At 58.9% G+C, this 20,675-nt stretch overlaps 2 protein-coding genes across 2 annotated transcripts in view; one reads left to right on the forward strand and one right to left on the reverse strand.

Moving 5' to 3' along the window:
* The window catches only part of FBN3 (fibrillin 3), a 62,903-nt gene extending 47,436 nt beyond the window's left edge, over nucleotides 1–15,467 (forward strand). Inside the window, exons 52-65 of the mRNA XM_058538016.1 lie at nucleotides 210–335; nucleotides 1,069–1,188; nucleotides 1,311–1,433; nucleotides 2,256–2,390; nucleotides 2,561–2,686; nucleotides 3,687–3,893; nucleotides 5,331–5,456; nucleotides 6,000–6,122; nucleotides 6,320–6,436; nucleotides 9,145–9,273; nucleotides 9,365–9,484; nucleotides 10,934–11,168; nucleotides 11,769–11,919; nucleotides 14,466–15,467. Coding sequence (XP_058393999.1) covers nucleotides 210–335; nucleotides 1,069–1,188; nucleotides 1,311–1,433; nucleotides 2,256–2,390; nucleotides 2,561–2,686; nucleotides 3,687–3,893; nucleotides 5,331–5,456; nucleotides 6,000–6,122; nucleotides 6,320–6,436; nucleotides 9,145–9,273; nucleotides 9,365–9,484; nucleotides 10,934–11,168; nucleotides 11,769–11,919; nucleotides 14,466–14,804 — 2,177 coding nt within the window. The 3' untranslated portion in view covers nucleotides 14,805–15,467. The remainder of the gene's footprint in view (nucleotides 1–209; nucleotides 336–1,068; nucleotides 1,189–1,310; nucleotides 1,434–2,255; nucleotides 2,391–2,560; nucleotides 2,687–3,686; nucleotides 3,894–5,330; nucleotides 5,457–5,999; nucleotides 6,123–6,319; nucleotides 6,437–9,144; nucleotides 9,274–9,364; nucleotides 9,485–10,933; nucleotides 11,169–11,768; nucleotides 11,920–14,465) is intronic.
* Nucleotides 15,468–16,777: 1,310 nt separating this feature from the next.
* Nucleotides 16,778–20,247, reverse strand: CCL25 (C-C motif chemokine ligand 25). Its single transcript, XM_058538019.1, has 5 exons — nucleotides 20,175–20,247; nucleotides 18,146–18,263; nucleotides 17,918–18,054; nucleotides 17,481–17,600; nucleotides 16,778–17,202 (listed from the first exon to the last, which is right to left on the reverse strand). Exons 1-5 carry the CDS (start codon nucleotides 20,245–20,247, stop codon nucleotides 17,195–17,197), a joined length of 456 nt encoding a protein of 151 aa, XP_058394002.1. The 3' UTR covers nucleotides 16,778–17,194.
* Nucleotides 20,248–20,675: the final 428 nt, after the last annotated feature.

Genomic DNA, 20,675 nt, shown 5'->3' on the forward strand with positions numbered 1-20,675 from the left:
GTGAGCCCCTGGCCCACCTGCTGAGAGCCCCTCGGGGGCTGCTGTGCCCTCCTCCTTTCCCACCCAGCCCTGGTTCCCAAGTCTCAGGCTCCCTCCCAGACCCGTGGGTGGCCTTACCAGTGGACCCCCACCAACCTGGAGGGAAGGAAGAGACCCTGAGTGTGGCCAGGGCGTGACAGAAGCCGTGACCGTGCCCCTGCTGCCCGCAGACGTGAACGAGTGTGCAGACAGTCCTGGCGTCTGCGCTGACGGCCTGTGCGTCAACACCGACGGCTCCTTCCGCTGCGAGTGTCCCTTTGGCTACAGCCTGGACTTCACGGGAGTCAGCTGTGTGGGTGGGTGGCCAGCCGTGGCCCGGGAAAGGAAGGAGCGGAGTGGGCAGGGCAGACGCCACCCAGGGCGGGATCCTGTCCCTCAGCGACTGTCGCTCTCCCCACCCACTCCTTCCCTCCCTCTGCTGTTCACTCGCTCATTCACTTATTCATTAATTCACTCACTCGTTCTTATTCATTTACTCATTCATACACTCATTTGCGTACTCATTCATTCACTCGCTCATGCATTCACTTGCTCAGCCATGCACTCATTTATTCATTCATTCCTGTATTTACTCATTTATTTACTAATTCATTTACTCATTCATTCACTTACTCATTTACTCATTCATTTGTCCATTCCCCTATTCATTCACCCACTTGCTCACTCATTCATTCGGTCACGTGCACATTCATTCATCAATTCACTTATTCCTTCACTCATTCACTCTTTTGCTCATTCATTCATACTCTCACTCATTTTTCTGCTTGTTCATGCATTCACACCCTAGCTCGCTCATTCATTCACTTATTTACTCATGCGCTGCTTCACTTCTTCCTTCACTCATTCACTCTTATTCATTCAGTCAGTCACTCATTCATTGGACACAGATTGCATGCCTGCCCTGCCCCCAGCGCAGGGGTGCACAGATGTGGCCCTATGCAGTATGTGGCAGTCGGTGGGGAGGCAGACAGGATAATATCAAGGACAGGAGCTCTCTGCAGGGGCTGACAACCCCTTCTTCCACCCCAGACATAGATGAGTGTTCTGTCGGGCACCCCTGTGGGGAAGGCACCTGCACCAACGTCATCGGAGGCTTCGAATGTGCCTGTGCTGATGGCTTTGAGCCTGGCCCCATGATGACCTGCGAGGGTACGACCTTGCCTGCCCAGGACCTGGGCTGTGTGATGGGGACATGGGGGGCTGGCCTGAGAGAGGGATGGGGAGTCCCACAGGCAGATCCCGCCCAACTGGCACCTCCATGGCCTCCCCAGATGTCGACGAGTGCTCCCTGAACCCCCTGCTCTGCGCCTTCCGCTGCCACAACACTGAGGGCTCCTATCTGTGCACCTGCCCAGCTGGCTACACCCTGCGGGAGGATGGGGCCATGTGCCGAGGTGGGTGCGAGTGGGTGGGTGGGTGATGGGCAGGGCCCCAGGGCTCCCCAAGCCTTGGTCCTGAAAGAAAATGGAGAAATGAGAGCCTGTGCCTTCAAGCAATGAGCCATAAGTGCTAAAGTGAAGGGAGAGCTGAGGCAAGTGAGTGTGCAATGGACGCAGTTTTGTGAGTGGTGGTTCTGCTTCTGTTGTTGTAAGTATTATTATAAAAATGGCGTACAAGTATCTCCCAGGGTGCCAAGTCTAACAGGACAGTGAGTGTGGGTCTGGAGGCCTCTCCACAGGGGCTGGACATGCCCTGAGTGGGGTAGGTCAGTGAGGACAGCAATTGTGCCCCCAGGGGACATGTGACAATGTCAGGAGACGATTTTTATTGTCACAGCTCCAGGGTTGGGGGATGCTATAGGCATTGAGTGCTATATAAATATGCTGGTAAATATCCTACAATGTACAGAATGGCCTCCCACCACTAAGAATTTTCCGGTCCCAAATGTCCATAGTGTCAAAGATGAGAAACTGTGGGCTGGGACTTGGTCTTTCCAGGGCTGTTTCAGGGTCACTGTTCCAAGGACCCTGGTGAAGGCCAGACAGATTCCCAGACCCTGATGTGGGCAGGGGACGTGCGTGTTTGGGCAGTCCTGACCCCCTCGGCTTCTCGGGAGGCCTGGGACGGTCAGGGGAGGGTGGACACTGGCTAGTGCTGCAGGGACCTCACTCTGGCCCCACCCGAGGCCACCGGGGGTGGGATCCGGGTCCCCACAGCCTGGAGCCGGGCCCTGGTGCGCCTGACTTCGGCCGCCATCTGTCCCTGGTCGTCCCCAGATGTGGACGAGTGTGCAGACGGCCCGCAGGACTGCCACGCCCGGGGCATGCTGTGCAAGAACCTCATCGGCACCTTCACGTGCGTCTGCCCCCCAGGCATGCGGCCCCAGCCCGGCTCCGGGGAGGGCTGCACAGGTACAGGGTACTTCAGGGGTGCAGGGACCCTCCACAGAGGGGAGAGTTCAAAGCCAGAGACTGTGGGTGGGCAGACATTGACACTGGAGGGGGATCTTCCAGGCCGTGGGGGAGGCTGGCTCGGGGGGCTGTGTTCTCTCCGCTGGCCTGCCTCATCCCTCCCACCTCAGATGATGACGAATGCCGCGCCCAGCCCAGCCTCTGTGCCAATGGCCGCTGTGTCAACACGGCGGGCAGCTTCCGGTGCGACTGTGACGAGGGCTTCCAGCCCAGCCCTGCCCTCACCGAGTGCCACGGTGAGTGTGGCCAGGCACAGGCATGGTGGACACAGCCGCCCACCACGTGGCACCACCGCCTGTCTCTCCTGCCGCCTGGGAGCTCCCCGAGGTGGGGACGGGGTCCAGGGCACTGAAGGGGCACGCGGGGGGGTGCTGAGCCGATCTGGACACATGTCTCCACCGTGCACCCCTTCTCTTCCCTTCGTGACTTCAGCCAAACGCTCTGGAAGAGCAGACCGCCCCCCCCGCCCCGTCCATCACACCCAGAACCAGCCCTCCCCAGCTTTGCCACTTCCTGGCGGCCAAACCTGGCAGGAGACCCACTGGTACCATCTGTCCTGGCGACGTGTCCATCCCAGTCCCCACACAGTCCTCCCGTTCTCCTTTCCTCCCTGTCCACTCTCCCCCCAGCACGGTCTCCACCCCACAGCTTCAGGCCAGATGTGTGTGTCCAGCTGCCTCCTGGACCCCCCACCCCAAACAGCCCCCCGCATGCAGCTTGCCCCAAAGCAAGCTGAGCCTCTTTGCTCCTGGGCTGTAGCACCCACTGGTCCCCCAAGCCAGCCCCTGGAGTCATCTTCACCTTGACGTCCAGTCTCCAGCCTGTCCTCTCCACTTCCCGCGTGTCGCTGGATGTCACCCTTCTGCTCTGTCCCCGTCTGTCAGGACACCACCACGTCTTGCCTCCCCCACAATGTTTCCAGCCTCCACACTGCCCCTTGAGCATCTGTTCTCTCTACGGATGCTGCCCTTTGCCCTCAGGAAGCTGCCCGGGGTCTACAGCCCCGGGGTGTCTCTCTGATCGTGGGTCTGCAGCTTCTGCTGCGGCCCAGCCCCAGCCCAGAAAGGGCGTCTACCAGTCTAGGTGACACTGGCTTGGGACATTGCACCCCGCACACGCAGAGCTGTGTCAGACGTCTGGGAGCCCGTGTGTAAACTCAACACCGCCAGTCGCCATGGGAGAGGGGCCCTGATGGCACGTTTCTCCCATCCACCATCCCCACCCCGCTCTCTGCAGACATCCGGCAGGGGCCCTGCTTCTCCGAGGCGCTGCAGCCCGCGTGCCAGGCCCAGTCGAGCGGCGGTGAGGTGGCCACCAGGGCCCAGTGCTGCTGTGGGGGTGGCCGTGCCTGGGGGCCCCGCTGCGAGCTCTGTCCCCTGCCCGGCACCTCCGCCTACCGGAAGCTGTGCCCCCACGGCTCAGGCTACACTGCCGAGGGCCAAGGTGGGTGGGCAGTTGTGCACGGTCGTGTGTCTGCATTCTAGCGGGTGCTAGAATGTGTGAGCCAGTGTGTGTGCGCGTCTCTGTGCTGGCAGGCATGTGAACGGGTGTGAGCCAGAGCCCACTCTGTGTGGGCACATGACCTTGGGTGGACGGGTGAGCAGGTGTGTGAGCCGTGTGTGTGTGTTCTTGGTGTGTTCGGGCTTGTGAATGAGCTTGTGAAAGCACGTGAGCCAACGTGCACTCCCTGTGTGTGCAAGCTGGTTGATGAGCATTTGTGTATTAGTGACGATGTGAAAGTGTGTGAGCTGTTTCATGTGTGTGCAAGCTTTGCGATGAACTCCTATGTGCTAGTGAGTGTGTAAAAGCATGTGAGCTGGTGTGCATTTCCTGCATGTGCAAGCTGGTTACTGAGTGTGTGTCTGTGTGCTGAATGTGTGAAAGTGTGTGAGCCGATGTGCACTCCCTGTGTGTGCAAGTTGGTTAATGAGCATTTGTGTGTTAGTGCATGTGTGAAACGGTGTGAGCCGATGTGTTTCCTGTGTGTGCAAGCTTTCCAATGAGCATCTGTCTGTGTGCTAGTGAGTATGTGGAAGTGTGTGTGGTGGTGTGCATTCCATGTGTGTGCAAGCTAGTTAATGAGTGTGTGTGTGCTGCTGAGCATGTGAAAGCATGTGAGCTGGTGTGCATTCTGTGTGTGCAAGCTGGTTAACGAGCATTTGTGTGTTAGTGTGTGAAAGTGCATTTTCCGTGTGTGTGAGCATGTTTGTGAGTGTGTGTGTGCACTAATGAGGGTGGGAGCTGGTGTGTGTTTCGTGTGTGGGAGCTGAGTAAGAAGCACGTGCCAGAAGGTGGGTGACAGAGGGAGCCAGTCTGCGTGTTTTGGGTTCTGGTGAGTGTGACAGTAGGTACATGTGTGGGAGTGAGTGTGAGTGTATCTGTGCATGAGTGTGTCTTATCAAGCATGACAGTGAAGGTGGGACAGGTCACCCCAAGTGAGCAGCGGTGACATCTGGGGCTGAGAAGGAAGAGCCTTTGCGAGTGCGTCTGGGGGACAGAAGGGCCTGTGTGTGTCCTTGTGATTCTGCAGGAGTGCCTGTGGGTGTGACTGGTGTGCAATGCGTGTGTGTCGCTGTCTGTGCTTCCTCGTGTGTGTGTGGGTGCCCTGAGGCGATGTCGTTGGTGTGACTGGGGTGGGTGTGTCCCCCGGGTGTTCTCAGTGTCTTGTGGCTGTAGCTTCATTAGCATGTCCTGCTCACGGAAGTACGACCTGCAACCTGAGTGTGGGGTCCTCGGGGGCTGGGCCCCCAGCTCCGGGGTGCACAGAGGGGAAGTAGAGGCTGGCCTTGCCTCCAGGAAGAGGGCTGGTGGGCAAAAGGGCAGAGGCGTGTCCCAGTGACCCGAGGCGACCAGCCCCAACCGAGCCCCGCTTGTCCCCAGACGTGGATGAGTGCCACATCTTCACTCACCTGTGCCCCCACGGCGAGTGCATCAACAGCCTGGGCTCTTTCAGCTGCCACTGCCAGTCTGGGTATGCCCCAGATGTCACTGCCACAGCCTGCCTGGGTGAGCCCCCTGACTCCATCCCCGACCCAGCCTAGCCCCTCCACACAGCACTGTTCCAGCATTTCCGTGAGAAAAGCGAGACCAGGAGCAAAACATCCTTGGTCTTTCCCCGTGCCTTGATCCCATTTGGCCCACTTTCCTGATGTTACTTTGTGCGTCCTAAGATTTTCGTGTAGCAGGTATTCATCTAAGTCAAGAGTCAGCAAACTCTGGCCCTCAGGCTGAGTCTGGCCCTCCACTTGTTTTTGTTAATAAAGTTTTATTGACACACAGCCACGTCTGTTTGTTTCCTTAACCCTCTGTGGCTGCTGTCCTGCTACAAAGGCAAAATTGAGTAGTTGACTGAGACTGTGTGGCCCGCAAAGCCAAAGAGGGTTACTCCCTGGCTTTTTACATAAAAAATGCAATTCCTTGCTTAAGCCCACAGATTCTGGATGGCTAGGGTTTGGGAAGGAGGCCTCAGCAAGGCCTGGGTGGAGACCCCAGCCCCTGAGCCCCCGGGAATGTGTGTCTGACCCCTTTGCATGCTGTGAGACCATCTAGATGTGGACGAGTGCAGCCAGAGCCCCAAGCCATGTATCTTCCTCTGCAAAAACACGGAGGGCAGCTTCCTGTGCGCCTGCCCTCGCGGCTACCTGCTGGAGGAGGACGGCAGGACCTGCAAAGGTGACGTCCCCCATCCCCCACCATGCCCCTTGGGGCTCCAGCCCTGCCCCCAGGGATGCCCCAGGCACAGCCCCTGCTGTCTCATCCCCTCCCCGCTGCGTGGTGTCAGGCGCCACCTCCAGGGTCTCTTCCCCGGGAAGCCCCGGCCCCGTGGGCCCTGCCTGAGCCCCCCCCCCCCCGTGCTGTCTGTGCCGCAGACCTGGACGAGTGCTCCTCCAGGCAGCACAACTGCCAGTTCTTCTGCGCCAACACCGTTGGCTCCTTCACGTGCCGCTGTCCCCCTGGCTTCTCCCAGCGCCACCAGGCCTGCTTTGGTGAGTCCCCTCACACGACCCTGGCTTTCACTGGTTTGTTCACCAAATAAATCCAAGCACCCAGTGTGTGGCAGACATCGGGGACACAGGGGTGATTGGAGCAAAGTCCGTACTCTGTCGGTACTCACGTCCTGGTGGCATCTAGAACTTCGGTCTCTTCCTCGCCCTAGGGACCTGGGAGGCCCACTTTCAGGAGTCCCTCTGATATTGGCCCAGGACACCTACCCTCGCCCCTGACCAGTGCCTGCTGAGTCTCTCTCATAGGGCCTCCCCGGGGCGCTCCCGAAAGCCCAGGTGCCCACGCAGTCCAAAGGGGAAGTTGGCTCAGAAGCGAAAGTTTCCAGGGCATCTGTCACTTCCATCACTTCTTAGTGTCTTGTGACCCGGGAGAACCAGACCTCCCTTGAGGGCCAAGCCCAGCCAAGAGTGGCCCCATGCAGCCTCCCACTAATCCACTCAGCCAACACTTACTGAGCACCTACTGTATACGAGGTAGTGCTCTCGACCAGAAGTTGGCAGACTCCAGCCTCCAGGTCAAGCCCAGCCCCCTACTTGCTTTTGTTAATAAAGTTTTATTGACACACAGCCACGCCCATTCATTTATGTATTATCTATGGCTGCTTTTGCACTACAACAGCAGAGCCAAGTAGTTGCAACAAAGTTACAGATATTTCCTCTCTGGCCCTTTACAGAATGGGTCTACCTAGCTCTGTTCTAGATCCTGAGGGCACAGCAGTGAATACAAGGGTCAAGCCTGTTGCCGGCATGGACTGTCCCTGCTGAGGAATCAGACTAGAAACAAACATAACAATAAGTTACCACCATAACATGTTAAAAGGTGATGTGCAGAACGAAAGAAAGAAAAAAGAAAGCAGAGTTAGGAGATCAGGAAGGCTGCAGTTTTAAAACTGGGATCTGGAGAAGCCTCCTTGAAAGGAGACATTTGACCAAAGATTTGAAGGAGATGAAGGAGTGAGCCATGTGCACATGGGGTGGGGGGAGCATTCTGAGCCTTGAAATGATAGGCATTTCTCTTTTTCTGCACAGTAAAATTATTTTCCCTGTTTCCTAAGATGAGCACCCTTAACAAGGCATTTGTATGCACGCAGCTGTGCGCGTGTACACACACAGACCCACGTGCCCGTGCACACGTGTAGTTACTACGGATTGAGGGCTCCAGATCGTTCATGAGTAACACTTCTATACCTGTACTCCTGGTGGGTGGTCTTAAGCTAACTAGGTCAGGGGTTGGCAAACTTCTTCTATAAAGGGCCCGTTAGTAGGTATTTTCGGCTTTGTGGTCCGTATGATCGATGCGGTAACTACTCCACTCTGCCGTTGTAGCTCAAAAGCAGGCATAGACAATACGTAAATGAATGGGTGTGGCCACGTGCCAATAAAACTTGATTTATAAAAACAGGCGGTGGGCCGGATCTGTCCCACGAGGCCCTGGTTTGCTGATGACTGAACTAGAAGGTCAAACTCACCTGACCACAAATGGGCCACCTAGACCCTTTGGTTTGATTTGCTGGATACAAAGGGGAAGAAACCACAGGTGGTGCCGGATGTTTCTCTTGGGTGGGATCCTGGTGAGAATCCGGGGCTAGTCTCTGTGGCCCCTCAAGGGACAGCTTACGTGTGAGGGATGAGACCATGGGCAACTACAGGAGCCACTCTGTCCCCAATGCCTCTTGTACCCCAGGGAGATTCCAGGTCCCCAAAGGGATGTGCGTCATGTCGAGAATCTCCATACTCCGGGAAGCCAAAACTAGGGTTCCCTGCCCCAAAATATATTGTTCGTTCCCCAAAACCCCAGTCCAAATGCAATTGACGAGCCACGGGCCATTGCTGCCAGAGCAACGTTGTCTGGTAACCAGCCTATCTTAGCTCTGGCTGCCGTACAAAATGCCACAGACAGGGGGCTTAACCAACACACGTTTATTTCTCACCGTTCCGGAGGCTGGAAGTCTGAGATCCAGGTGCCGTCAGGGTTGGTTCCTGGTGAGGGCTCTCTTCCTGGATTGTAGATGGGAACCTTCTTGCTATGTCCTCACATGGCAGAGAGAGAAAGAGAACTCTCCAATGTCTCTTCTTATAAGGACACTGATTCCATAGTGGGGGCCCCAGCCTCATGACCTCATCTAACCCTCATCACCTCCCGAAGGCCCCACCTCCAAATATCATCACATCAGGGGTTAGGGCTTCAACACACAAGTTTGGGGGACACACACATTCAGTCCATAACACTGGCTGACACCCCACAATTGTCACTTTTCCACGAGGACAGAGCACAACAGTGACCCCAGGTCATTTTCCTATGGAAAGGGAGAAGGGGTTTGTTAATGTTTTACTCCCGTGCTGAGCACTGTCCTAAGCCCTTTACGTGATTAGATTAATTTAATTCTCACAAAGACGCAATCAGGCAGGTATTATCATCTCCATGCTACAGCTGAGGAAACTGAGGCACAGAGAGGGTAAGTCACTTGCCCCAGGTCACACAGCTTTGAGGTGGTACAGATGAAATTCCGACGAAGTCCTATGTGTCCGTGGTCTTAAATACTCGTGGCAGTTTCACGAAGTGGGAACTGTTACAGATCTCATTTCACAGAGGGGGAAACTGAGGCCCAGTGAGGGTAAGTGACTTGCCTGAAGCCACACGGTGGGGCCTTAACCACCAGGCGGCCCTGCCCATTCTCTGTCCTCTGCAGACAATGACGAGTGCTTGGCCCAGCCTGGCCCGTGTGGCCCCCGGGGACACTGCCACAACATTCCAGGCAGCTTCAGCTGTGAATGCTTTCAAGGCTTCACCCTGGACAGCTCAGGCCATGGCTGCAAAGGTAGAGCCAGGCTCTGAGTGGGGTCTAGGTCTGGGAGGGGGTCCTGAGGGCCACCAGGCGAGCCCTCTCTCCCTCTCTCTGTGTCTTGAAGACGTGGATGAGTGCAACGGGCCGCATCGCTGCCAGCATGGCTGTCAGAACGAGCTGGGAGGCTACCGCTGTGGCTGCCCCCAGGGCTTCACCCCACACTCCCAGTGGAGCCAGTGTGTGGGTGAGTGGAGGGGGCCGGGAGGGAGCCGGGCCTCCCGCCAGAATCTGTCCGGAGCGGGCGACTAGGAACCACCACCCGGAGGGATATTGTGATAAAGCACAACTACCTAGAGATCAGATGGGCCGGCCTGAAAGGTAGTGAGTTCCCCACTGCTGGGGAGGCTGGGGAGCCAGGGGGCTGCAGAGCCAGCAAGGCAACGTTCAAGTCCATTTCTTAGGGTGTGGTGGCCTGGAGGGCTCCGCTGAGAAAGATTCTGAGCCGGTGCCTGTGATCACTGGGAAAGAGTGCTGTGATTGATTAGTGATGTCTGCCATGGATGCGGCCATGGGGAATGGGAGCGTGCATGCTACATCCTTGACATAGCTGTTGCAGAAGCCCTCGGTTTGGGGGGCTAGCCTTCTGCCCCCCAACCTTTCCCATTGCACACTTCTCTATGCTGCTCCAGGGCCTGCTAATAACAGCCTTATCCTCACTGCCTCTCTTCGTTCCTCCTCGATAGTCTGGCTTTCCCTCTCTACCCTTGTCGGGACCTGCTCTCCTGTGACCTATCTGTCACCTCTCCTCAGTCTTTATCTTCAACCTGCTCTGCTCCGGGCCCCGCTACCTACTCCTCCTGGACACACTCTCCTCTCGCGGCTTCCATGACGTGGCTGTCCCTGCTCGCCAGCACTGCCTTCTTTCCGGCTCCTCCTTCTGCCCCTCAGGGTGGGTCCTCAGCTAAATTCGTCTTTCTCTCGCCCAGTGGTGTTTGTCCCCTGGGGACCCCGCAGACCATCCCTTCTGCTGCCAATTCCTCGTTCTCAGCCTGTCTCCTCTTTAGACTTACTTATTCATTCCTTTAGCAATGACTTTTCCAGGTCCTGCCTTGCACCAGGCCCCGTGGATACACAAGCGAGCCGAGAAACAGACTCTGTCCCTCTCCTCCAAGTTGTGCAGTCTGGCGGTGGGGACAGGGACTAATTAGGCCAGTGGCTCTCATTTCGCCCCCTGGGGCACATTTTGAAGTGTCTTGGAGACATTTTTGCTCATCACAGCTGGGCGGTGCCTGCTACTGGCCTCGAGTGGGTGGAGGCCAGGGATGCTGCGAAATGTCCTCCAGTGCGCGGGCCAGCCCCCAGCACGGAGGGTAATCGGGTCTCAAATGTCACTAGTGCCGAGAGTGAAAAGCTTGTTCCAGATCAGCCCACAGTCTAGGATTTCTGGGAAGTTTTGAGAAATGCTTTGAAGGAGAATTACAGGGGTGGGGGGGCGTGAAGGAGTGTAAAGGAGGTGCAGACCTGGTCTGGGGGCTCACGCGAGCTGGATGGGGGTTTTGACATCGGCCTTGGGCTCTGAGGAGGTGTTGGAGTTGGCGAGTGGGGATGGGGAGCGTTGCGGGCAGAGGGCTCTGGGGGTACGAAGGCCGCCCCCCGTCCCCTGTGTCCTCTCTCTCCCCGTCCCCACCTGCAGATGACAATGAGTGCGTCCTGTCTCCCGCGGCCTGCGGCAGCGCCTCCTGTCACAACACGCTGGGCGGCTTCCGCTGCGTCTGCCCCTCTGGCTTCGACTTCGACCAGGCCCTGGGGGGCTGCCAGGACGTGGATGAGTGTGCGGCGCGGGGCGGCCCCTGCAGCTACAGCTGCGCCAACACCCCCGGGGGCTTCCTGTGCGGCTGCCCCCGGGGCTACTTCCGGGCTGGGCAAGGGTGAGGGGCTTGAGCGAGGTGGGCACGGACCCCCCAACCCCGGAAGAGCACACACGCACATGGGCCCGTGCATGTGTGCATGGACACACATGCACAGAGGCCCAGCAGCACCTGTGCATACACACACACAAGCTCATACCCCACAATGGTGTAATTGTCCTCGTGGTGCTCCCGTATGCTTGCACGTCCACAGTGGTAGATGCACACGTCCCTGTAATACACTCGAGTGTGCATGGCTCACATTTATGCCAACATGCCCGGGCACCCTGGTACATTCGTATATCCCAACGTGCACATGTGTGCAAGCATACCTCAGCATCCTGGGGTGCAGGCTCGCACAGGCACATGCCCCTGGGTACGCTCAGGTACATTCATGCACCCCTGCGTGCACGCAGGTTCACACCTACGCCCAGGTAAGCCAAGGGGTGCACACGCACAGGCACACACCCCTGCGTAGGTGCATGCCAAGCCACACCGGCCCATTGGCACACCAGCGCTTGCCACCACAGGCTCCGAATGGAGTGTGGGGGGTGGAGGGGAGTGCCGAAGAGGTCCCACCAGCCTGCCCCTGAAGTCCTGCCGTCCCCTGTCCTGGCCCAGGCACTGTGTCTCTGGCCTGGGCTTCAGCCCTGAACCCCAGAACACCCCAGACGAGGAGGAGCTGCTCCCGCCCGAAGCCTGCTACGAATGCAAGATCAACGGCCTCCCCCCTCGTGACCGGCCACGGCGCAGCGCGCGCGGGGACCACCAGGTGCCACGGGGATGCACCAGGCGCGGCGGCACTGTCAGTGGCGGGGGCTGCCAGGGGACGGGCGAGGGTGGGAGCACCGGACTCCATGTGCCGTCTTGTCCCCCGTGTTGTGCTGCCTTCCCAGGTCTTCCTGTACTTCGTCAGCCCCGGCTTCCGCCTGGGGGCTCTTTGGGGGACACAGGCCCCTGAGCACCCCACCTCACTCTGGGCAACAAGTCAGGCACCTCCCACATGGACCCTGGCTGGGCTGTGATGCTTCCGTGGACCCCTTCCTTGGCACTTGGATGCAGGAGAAATGCCTTTGGCCCCCCAACACTGCCTGCACCCCGATACTTGTCACCCCTCGCCTCCTGGCTGCTGAAGCCCTCCTTTGGAGCCCCTCTGGACTTAGCACCGTTGGGGCCCAGAGCAGCCAGCTTAGCCCCATTGTCCATCCCCCCTCCTCAGACCCTCCACTCTGCACCCCTTTCCTGCACCTGCGATATACCTGGACCTCCGGAACCCACCTTGTCTCTAGAAGTCACAGGGGTCCTCCCCACTCTCTAAGGGTCAGCAGAGCAGGCCTGCAGCTGCGTCCCTTCTGCCCCCTGGGGCCACACCAGCCTGACCCAGGTGACCGTGACCCCACCAGGTTGTGCAGGGAGAGCACTGTGTCACAGCTTTGGCCTGCTGGCCCCTCAGCCCAACAGTCCCCAAGGCCACTGCTGGTCGGTCTTGCCACCATCCCCCAAGAGCTCTGAAAGGGAAACATTTATTAAGCACCTACTGGATGCAGGCACTGCTCCAAGGACTCTGCATTCACTCACAGCATCTCAATGTTTACCACAGCTCTGGGAGGTGTAGATGCCACGATCATCCCCATTTTACAGATGGGGAAACTGAGGCTCAGAGAGGTCAGATCGTGTACCCAAGTTACAGGACTTGAAAGTGGCAGAGCAGGGACTATGCCACATGGCCTTCTCTTTACAAGCAGCCTTGGTCTTCATGGCCAGGCATCCTGGGCCCCTCTGCAGTCAGCACCTTCTGAGCCCACCACTTTACATTATATCAAAAAAAAAAAAAATCTCTGCGCATGGAAGCCATTACCCACATCTGGGACCAAACTCCTTCATGCCACAGATTTTGCTGGACACTTGCTGTGCACTGTGTCATGGAGCAACAATGAACCAAAAAACCCAAAAGTCCCTGCCCTGGTGGGGCTGATATTCTAATAGAGAGACAGGCATGAGATCAGTAAAACACATTGTATTTTATAACACGTGATAAATAGGATCCATGATAAATGCTGTGGGGGAAAATGAAGGCAGAAAGGGGATAGGAATGCGGCGTGTGAGGAGCTTTCAATACTCAATTAACTAAATGTGAATGTATTAGTTTGGCTTTTCCCCTCCTGTTGTATTTTTCCCCCTTGGTGGGAAAACGGTGGCTGTATATAGTATCCCATAGTTACTGTTATTTTTTGTAAGCTTTGCAAGGATAGAGCCCTGTGTCTGCTGCGTTTGTATTGCCAGCCTTTGGTACTCACTAAGAGTGAGTGGGGTGGTTGTCAGGGCTCCTGGGACAGCCACCAGCCCGACTGGACAGAGGAGGGCTGGGCTGTGACTTTGCCTGCAATACCCACAGACTGCCGGCAGGTGTCAGTAAGAGCACATGTCTGAGCAACTCTCCCAGGGAAGGGCTGAAATTTGCAGAACTTAGGGGCTGGGAAGCAGGAAGAGCTTTCACTTTAATGCAGCAGCAGAACACCCCATCGGCATGTAAATTTGGTGGAACAAACAGTGCTGCCCTAAGCAAAGGAGAGGAAAAAACACATAGCCTCCTGTGGGATTGGATACGTCCCCCAGCCCGGGTTAGCCCGTCATTGAGGCTTGCTGGCTTATTCAGGGCTCTGTCCCACTGCCAGGACCGGGACTGCACTCAGAGGAGCTCAGATAAAGAGGGGTTTGTCATCCACACACAGGGGGCTCTCAAATAGCCCAGATGCAGGAAGTGCAGTGGGCCTCCGCGAACCGGAAAGCTATTGGGCGGCTCTGTCTGGCCCAGCGGGATCTTGTGTTTCTCTCACTGTGTCAGCTCCAGTGTCTTTCGGGGGCTGGCTTCTGCTGCAAGGCCCTGGGTCATGACTCCAGCCACCCCAGGCCACCTCTGAGTGACCTCAGGGCTCTGGGACCCAATGCCATCTGACAGACTCCCCATCTGGGTCTCTGAGAGCAAATCCTCGATTTGCTCAGGCTGGCAGGAATCTAGCGAAGGCCGCTCAGCTGAGACTAGGAGTCTGGAGTGAGCGTGTGACAAAGTGGCTGCCTACTCGCCCCTCTTTTCCTTCCACCTGGAACCAGCCTCCGCCGTCATGCCTCTGTCTGTAGCCCAAGCTGACCATTGGCCTTGTGGATGGAGGACTAGACAGAAGTCAAGGGCAGAGAGTGGTCCACGTTGTCCTCCTCTTTAGAGATTGGCTGAAGTCTCCCCTTGGCCCCGTGGCCCCCTGCCCCCACCACATTCTGATTCTCCCGGCCTCTGACCATGCCCCTGGTCTTTCTCCCCAGGTGAGCCTGGCCAGCCTGGACTCGGAGGCCCCGCTGACCCTGGGCCTGAACCTCTCGCGCCTGGGCCAGGCCGAGCACCTCCTGGAGCTGCGGCCGGCCCTGGAGAGTCTGGGGAGCCGGGTGCGCTACGTCATTGCCCGCGGCAACAAGCACGGTTTCTTCCGCATGCACCACCTGCGAGGCCTCAGCTCCCTGCAGCTGGGGCGCCGGAGGCCGGAGCCTGGAACCTACCAGCTGGAGGTGGTGAGCGTGGCAGAGCCCTGGGGCACCCAGCCAGAGGGGCGGCCGGGGCCAGGCGGCCGGGCCTTGAGGCTGAAGGTGCGGCTGCACCTGCTGTAGCCAGGAGGAGTCCACCCCTCCAGCCTGGCCCCAGGCCCCTCCCGCAGCCCCCCTGCAGACTCACCGCCTGGGCACCGCCCAACCCCTGCCTCCTTCCACGGGGTTTTGGGGAAACTCTGATGTCACTCTGCTCACTACACACTGTGGGGAGACTCCGGCGACGAGCCCTGGACTCGATGGGCCGCAGAGCCCCCTTGCCGTCCTCCTCTCCAGAGACAGGAGATTCTGGAGCTGGGAGGGATTCATCTCCAGCGGCAATGGCCGACCGGGTGGAACCCCGAAACTCAGGAAGAGTGAAATGCTACGCTACGACCTCAAGCGAGCCCAGCCTCTGCCCCGGGGACCCCAGCACTCCGTCTTTCTGGAGACAGCTGGGAGCTGCCGTGTGCACCCTTCGCCTCCAACCACCTGGGTCAACGAGGGCCCCTGTCTCACTGTATCTGGTCAATCTCAGGCTTCAACTTCTGCACTGCACCGGGGCTCGCCCCTGGGGGTCAGCAGGACAGGAATGGGCAGCTGGGGTGGGCATGGGGCTTGTCCCTCAGAGCAGAAGTTGGTGACACACAGCCATGTTCATGCCCCCAGGAGGCCGGGTGAGGGTTGCGAGGATGCTTTTATATCGGAAGCAGAGACAACAGTAAAGTTATTTGGGGTTAAGTCTGCCCCCTTGGCATGTTCTCGAAGTAAACAGACGCTGCCCTCAGCTGGACCGGGCCAGGCTCACATGTGGGGAGCTGGAGGCCCTGGGAGGGAGGAAGCCTTGAGAAGGACGGGCTTCAGCCCAGGGCTCCGAGGAGAAAGTGAGTGGGGAAGACGTGAGTGAAGACCACCCTCCACCTGGGGGTGGGGGACTCGGTCCCAGGGTGCAGGTAGGTTCTGCCAGCTTCAGACCCGTGCGTTTGGCACAAAGCCGGACTGTGAGTGGTAAGACTGGGAGCCCTCATGGGTATCAGCCACGTGCTACGTACCAGGCACTGTTTTAAGCATTTAAAACATTCGGTCGTCCCCACAGCCCCATGGAATAGACACTGTTATTCTCATCCCCATTGTACAGATTGGAAAATCGAGGCTCAGAGAGGTTAAGCAATTCGCCCAAGGTGACCCCAGGTCGCAGGTGGCAGAGCCGGGTTCAGAGTCGGGCAGCTGTGCCAGTGTCCCTGCCGTCGCCTGCCATGCCGTCTTGCCTGGCCCCAGGTTGGGCCAGATCTCCGGAATGTGATGGCTGGGACGCTCGCCTTGTTAACACGTCCTCAGCGTGTGTGTGTGCGTCACGGAGCGCAGCGCAGTCAGTCCCCACAAACACGTATGAGGCAGGCAGTGCTGTCACCCCATTTCACGGGGGGGAAGCTGAGACTTAGGGAGTTTGTGGAATCTGCCCGGGTCCACCCCCCAGATTAGAGGACCCCAGGTCCTCCGAGTCTGCACCCTGGCCCCCTTGCCCCAAGCTGCCTCGTGTCCTCTAGACATGGTGCATTTGGTTTACATCCAGAATGTTCTCTCTTGTGGTGGAAACTGAGGCTGCCTGAGGACAGCGCCCACTCGTGGGTGGCTGGAGTCTGGGTGAGTGACCTGGGCCCTGATGCCTAGCTCTGCCTCCTGGAAAGAGGTCTCTAGTGCCTGGCCCCGGGGCTCTGTCCTCGGCCCGATTCTGATTCCCCGACTTCTCAGGAGCCTCTGGGTCCCCAGCAGAGCTCACAGAGGGCTTCCCTGTCCACTAGCCCAGGGATCCCGGCAGAGCCAGCACGTGGCCCGTTTTATGGACAAGGAAAGAGGGGCCGGGAGAGTGAGCGGTTTGCTCAAGGTCACCAGTTGGGCTCGCACCCAGGCCCACAGCCCGCACACCCGGTGCCTGGTCCCCGGGCACACAGCCGTCTGCGGTGAGGGCCGAGAGCACAGACCCCAGGTGGGGGCCAGCCACAGGGGACTCAGCACAGGCTGGGCAGCAACTCACACCCCCAAGTGACACGTGACAGAGACAGGGATGATGTCCCACCGAAGGTTTATTGAAAAGTTATGGGAAAGCTGGGAGGGGCATCCTTGGACGGAGCTTTGCAAGGACCTAGAGGGATGCAGGCAGGTGTGGCCCGGGGTGAGTGGCAAGAGGCTGCAGGCAGGCCACGTATCCCGATGATTCTGTAGATGACCCGTTGAGCAGGGCTGACTCTGGTGCCCGGAGCAGGCAAGGGGCTGAAATAAGACTAGCTCCCTCCTTCCGGCTGCCTGAGGAGCTGGGGTTGCAGGGGTGATGGGGAGGGACCCAGCGCAGGCTCGGATGGGATTCAGATTTGACCTGATGAGCGAGGAGCTGGGGCAGCCGGGGCTGCAGGGTGATGGTTGCGGCAGAGAAAGATGCAGCCCATCTCTGCCGGCTGATCCTGGAGACGTGCTGCTCATGGTCCTGCAGGAGGGATTGGAGAGGACGGCAGGTGACGGGGGCTGGAGTGGAGTCGGGGGCCCTGCAGCTCTTGGTTTCCTTTCAGCTCTTGCCAAAGCCCCCTGGGCTGGGTCAGGGTGGTGAACGGCCAACTAGGACCCTCCCGTGTGAATCCGCAGGGCTGACCGCAGAGCCAGCCCTCCTTGGTCCTGGAGGTGAGTCCTCTCACCCAATCTGGGCTGATCATAAGCCCTCATCCCTCAGCAGTGGTGATCATGATCTGACATGATCAGAGTCCTTACCTGGAGTAGCTGTGGTTGGGAAGGAGGCGTTCCTCTTGCTGCTTTTGGCGGGATCTCTAAATGTGAACAATGGTAGCCCAGAGGTTCCAGAGTTCAACTTCCTCACCCCAGAGTGAGAGGCTGTCCAAGAGATAGATAAGAGCTCTGCCAATACCCTTTGAGCACCTGGATCCAGCCGAAACTGAAGCCATTGGCTGGTTATTTGAGCCAATGAATTTCCCATTTGCTTGAGTTTTCCATCTCTAGCAATTGCAAGTGTCTTGACTAAAAGAGTTGCTCCTTCACTCAGTCTCCCACTCACCAGCAACTGGCTCTCTTTGGGGTGGGGGCAGCTGTCATTATGCCGGGCTGCAGTCCCCTCCTTTGAGAGTTGAGAAGCTCAGGGGCCCACAGCAGGGAAGGTAAGCACCTAGATGCAGAGCTGGGGTCTTACCCACCTTGGAAGTTTCTCCGGGTTCCATGGGGGGACTTTGAGAGGGCCTTGTTCCGGGCATCCAGGATCTTCATCACATTCTGCACCCACCTGGCCCTTGGGTTCCCACACACCATCCTTTGCCTCTGGCGGAAGAAGAATCTGGCGGGTGGGGGTGGGGTGCCCAGGTTAGGGTGCAGCGGGGAGCAAAGCTGTGTGAGCCCCTCCCCCTGGCCCCCACTGTCCCACTCACATCACGGCGGGCAGGTTGCAGCTCCCGGTCACCTCCTGGCGCAGGTAACCCTGGGCGTGCCGCAGCAGGGCCAGCCCAACGTGGCGGTGGTAGGCTAGGCAGCAGTCCTCAAAGACTCCTGCAAACACACGGCCGCCCATAGGCTCACGTCTGTACGCGCACATGCACGGCTGTGTGTGCGCGCTGCAGGGATGGCCACAGACGTGGGGACCTGTGCTCACAGCACGACCCTCCCAGGCCCGGCCGAGGCCAAGGGACAGCCCAGGTGATAAGGAAGCTACTTCGCTCACCTTTGGCCCTTGATATGGGGACAGCTGGCAGGAGATGGGCCCAAAGGCCCCAGCTGGGAAGGGCCTGGAACCCCCAAATAGGTGAGGGACCAAGGCCACTGCTACTCCTGCTCTGGGACAGGGGGCCACGGGGAGCAGGTGCAGTGCCCTGAGCAAGGGGACCACCCAGCCTAGTGCCTCCTCCTGCTCCTGACGTCCTGGCTCCTGCTCCAGGCTAGCCCTTCCCCACTGAGGGCTATCGCAAGCACCTCTTCCTCTCTGTCCCCATTAGAGTGATCGCTCCGAGTTCCCCGGCTAGAAACCGGGAAGTCTCTGTTCATTTACCCGTTGGTCGAACAAAAGCATTTAAAGAGCTCCCACTAGGTGCCAGATGTCTAGACAAACAGAGGGGACTTGGCCCCAGAGTTGTCATGGGGATCTCTCCACTGGGTGGGGAGACCGGCAAGTTGATCTACGCTGGGAGGGGGAAGCGCAGAGACCTGGGGTGGACGGCTGCCTGGACGAGGAGGTGCTGGTGCCCCAGAGGGTCTGGGAGGCTGAGCAGGGGGAATGAGCAGAGGATGAGTCCCTGTAGGAGACAGTGCAGAGGCCTTTGAGGTCCTCTGGGATCAGGCCCTCTGCTGACCCCTGCCTCCAGGGGCCACATCTGAGTCCTGGCAGAGCACAGTGGGAGGGATGGGGGCGGGGGAGGGCTCGAGGGCCCCCCCACCCTGCACAAGGGGAAGTGGAGTCAGACGACCCTGGGCTGCAGTGCCTGGCACACAGTTTCCAGGGCTGAGGGCCACTCTGCCCCCAGGATCAAAGGCTGGGCCTGGCTCCGGGAATGCGCCTCTGATAGCGGGACAATGGGAAGGAAGCCCAGCCCCCTCCTGGGCAAAGGCTAAGGTCTACTGGGGGCAGGGTTAGGGCCTCTCAGACCTAGCAAGGGGCAGGCGAGGCAGAGGGTGGGGCTGGGCCCGGCTTGGCCAGCTGCCGGCGCTCCGCGGCCTCCGCCAGGGCCCACGGGGCTGTAGGACACAGTGGCAGGGCTCCTGGAGGACACTGGGCACCCAGAATTGTCGTTTAGTCACCAGAATCCTCAAGGGCCTAGTCTAGGGAGAAGAGGGATGGGATTCCCCATTAATAACAGTAATGGGTATCGTTGTTGCCAGGCACGGGGCCAAGAGTTTTGCAGGTGTCAGCTCATGCAGCCACGTGTCCGATCTCTGTGGTGGGAATTCGGAGTCCCACTTTGCAGACGAGGAAACTGAGGCTCAGAAAGGCTGAGTAGCAGCTCTCAACCAGACGGCACAGGCGGCCCCATGAGGGGGAGCCAGGATGGGGCCCTATCCCTGTGGGTCCCGGGGCTCTGATCTCCAACCCCGCCTCTGCAGGGTCAGTTTACTGCAGTGCGAGCCTGGTGGTAAGCGGCTATGCCTCCGCTGGGAGCCGCCCTCTGCTCCCCACAGTCCCTGCGCCAGCTGGAGACCCGGCAGGGAGGCCTTGAGTGATGGACTGTGGAGGATGCACCAAGAGGCTCTGGAAGGAGGGGCTGGGGACCCTGCACCCCCAAGATGCTGCACAGAGGCCAGAAGTTTCTGCATGCCTGGGGCGGGAGCTGTCCGTCAGAGAATTCCATGGTGGAGATGGGATCAGGGGAGGCTTCTGGACGAGGGGAGGGGCAAATGGGGGGGTGCACAAGGACGAATGGGGAGAGGGGGGCTCCAGAGGGACAGGGTAGGTCTGGTCCAAGACAGTACCTTGAGCGTGGACGGCGGGGGCCCAGGCGCCCACGCAGCAGGCCACCAGGCAGGCCAGGAGCCACGGGTTCATAGCGCAGGCTGGTCCTTCTCCTTGGGCACCTCCAGGGATAATGGGGGAGGTGGGGGGTGATGAGGACCCCAAATGGAGAGCAGCGGGCACTGGAAGCACCCCCAAGGCCCTCTGCAAGGCAGGCAGGCAGCACAGGAGGGAGACAAGTCGTGCCAGAGGGACCTGCCGCTGCTCTCAGCTGTGGTCAGCGTGAGGACTAACCAGAGCCTACAGGGTCTCCAGAGCAGGTGCCTGCTGGCGCGTACCCAAGTACTCCAGCCCGCCAGGCCAGCAGGCTTCCCCCTTTATAGAGGGAGCCCCACCTTGCCTCCACCTGCCCGCCTCCTCTCCCACCTCCTCCCCGCCTCTGCCTCTGCACTTCTCCCTCCTGCCCTGCCCCTCCTCTCTGCTCCCCGTTTCTCTTTCGAGCTCCTCTCTCCAGGGTCAGG

Source organism: Diceros bicornis, unplaced genomic scaffold, assembly GCF_020826845.1.
Source record: "Diceros bicornis minor isolate mBicDic1 unplaced genomic scaffold, mDicBic1.mat.cur scaffold_73_ctg1, whole genome shotgun sequence".
Taxonomy (NCBI): Eukaryota; Metazoa; Chordata; class Mammalia; order Perissodactyla; family Rhinocerotidae; genus Diceros; species Diceros bicornis.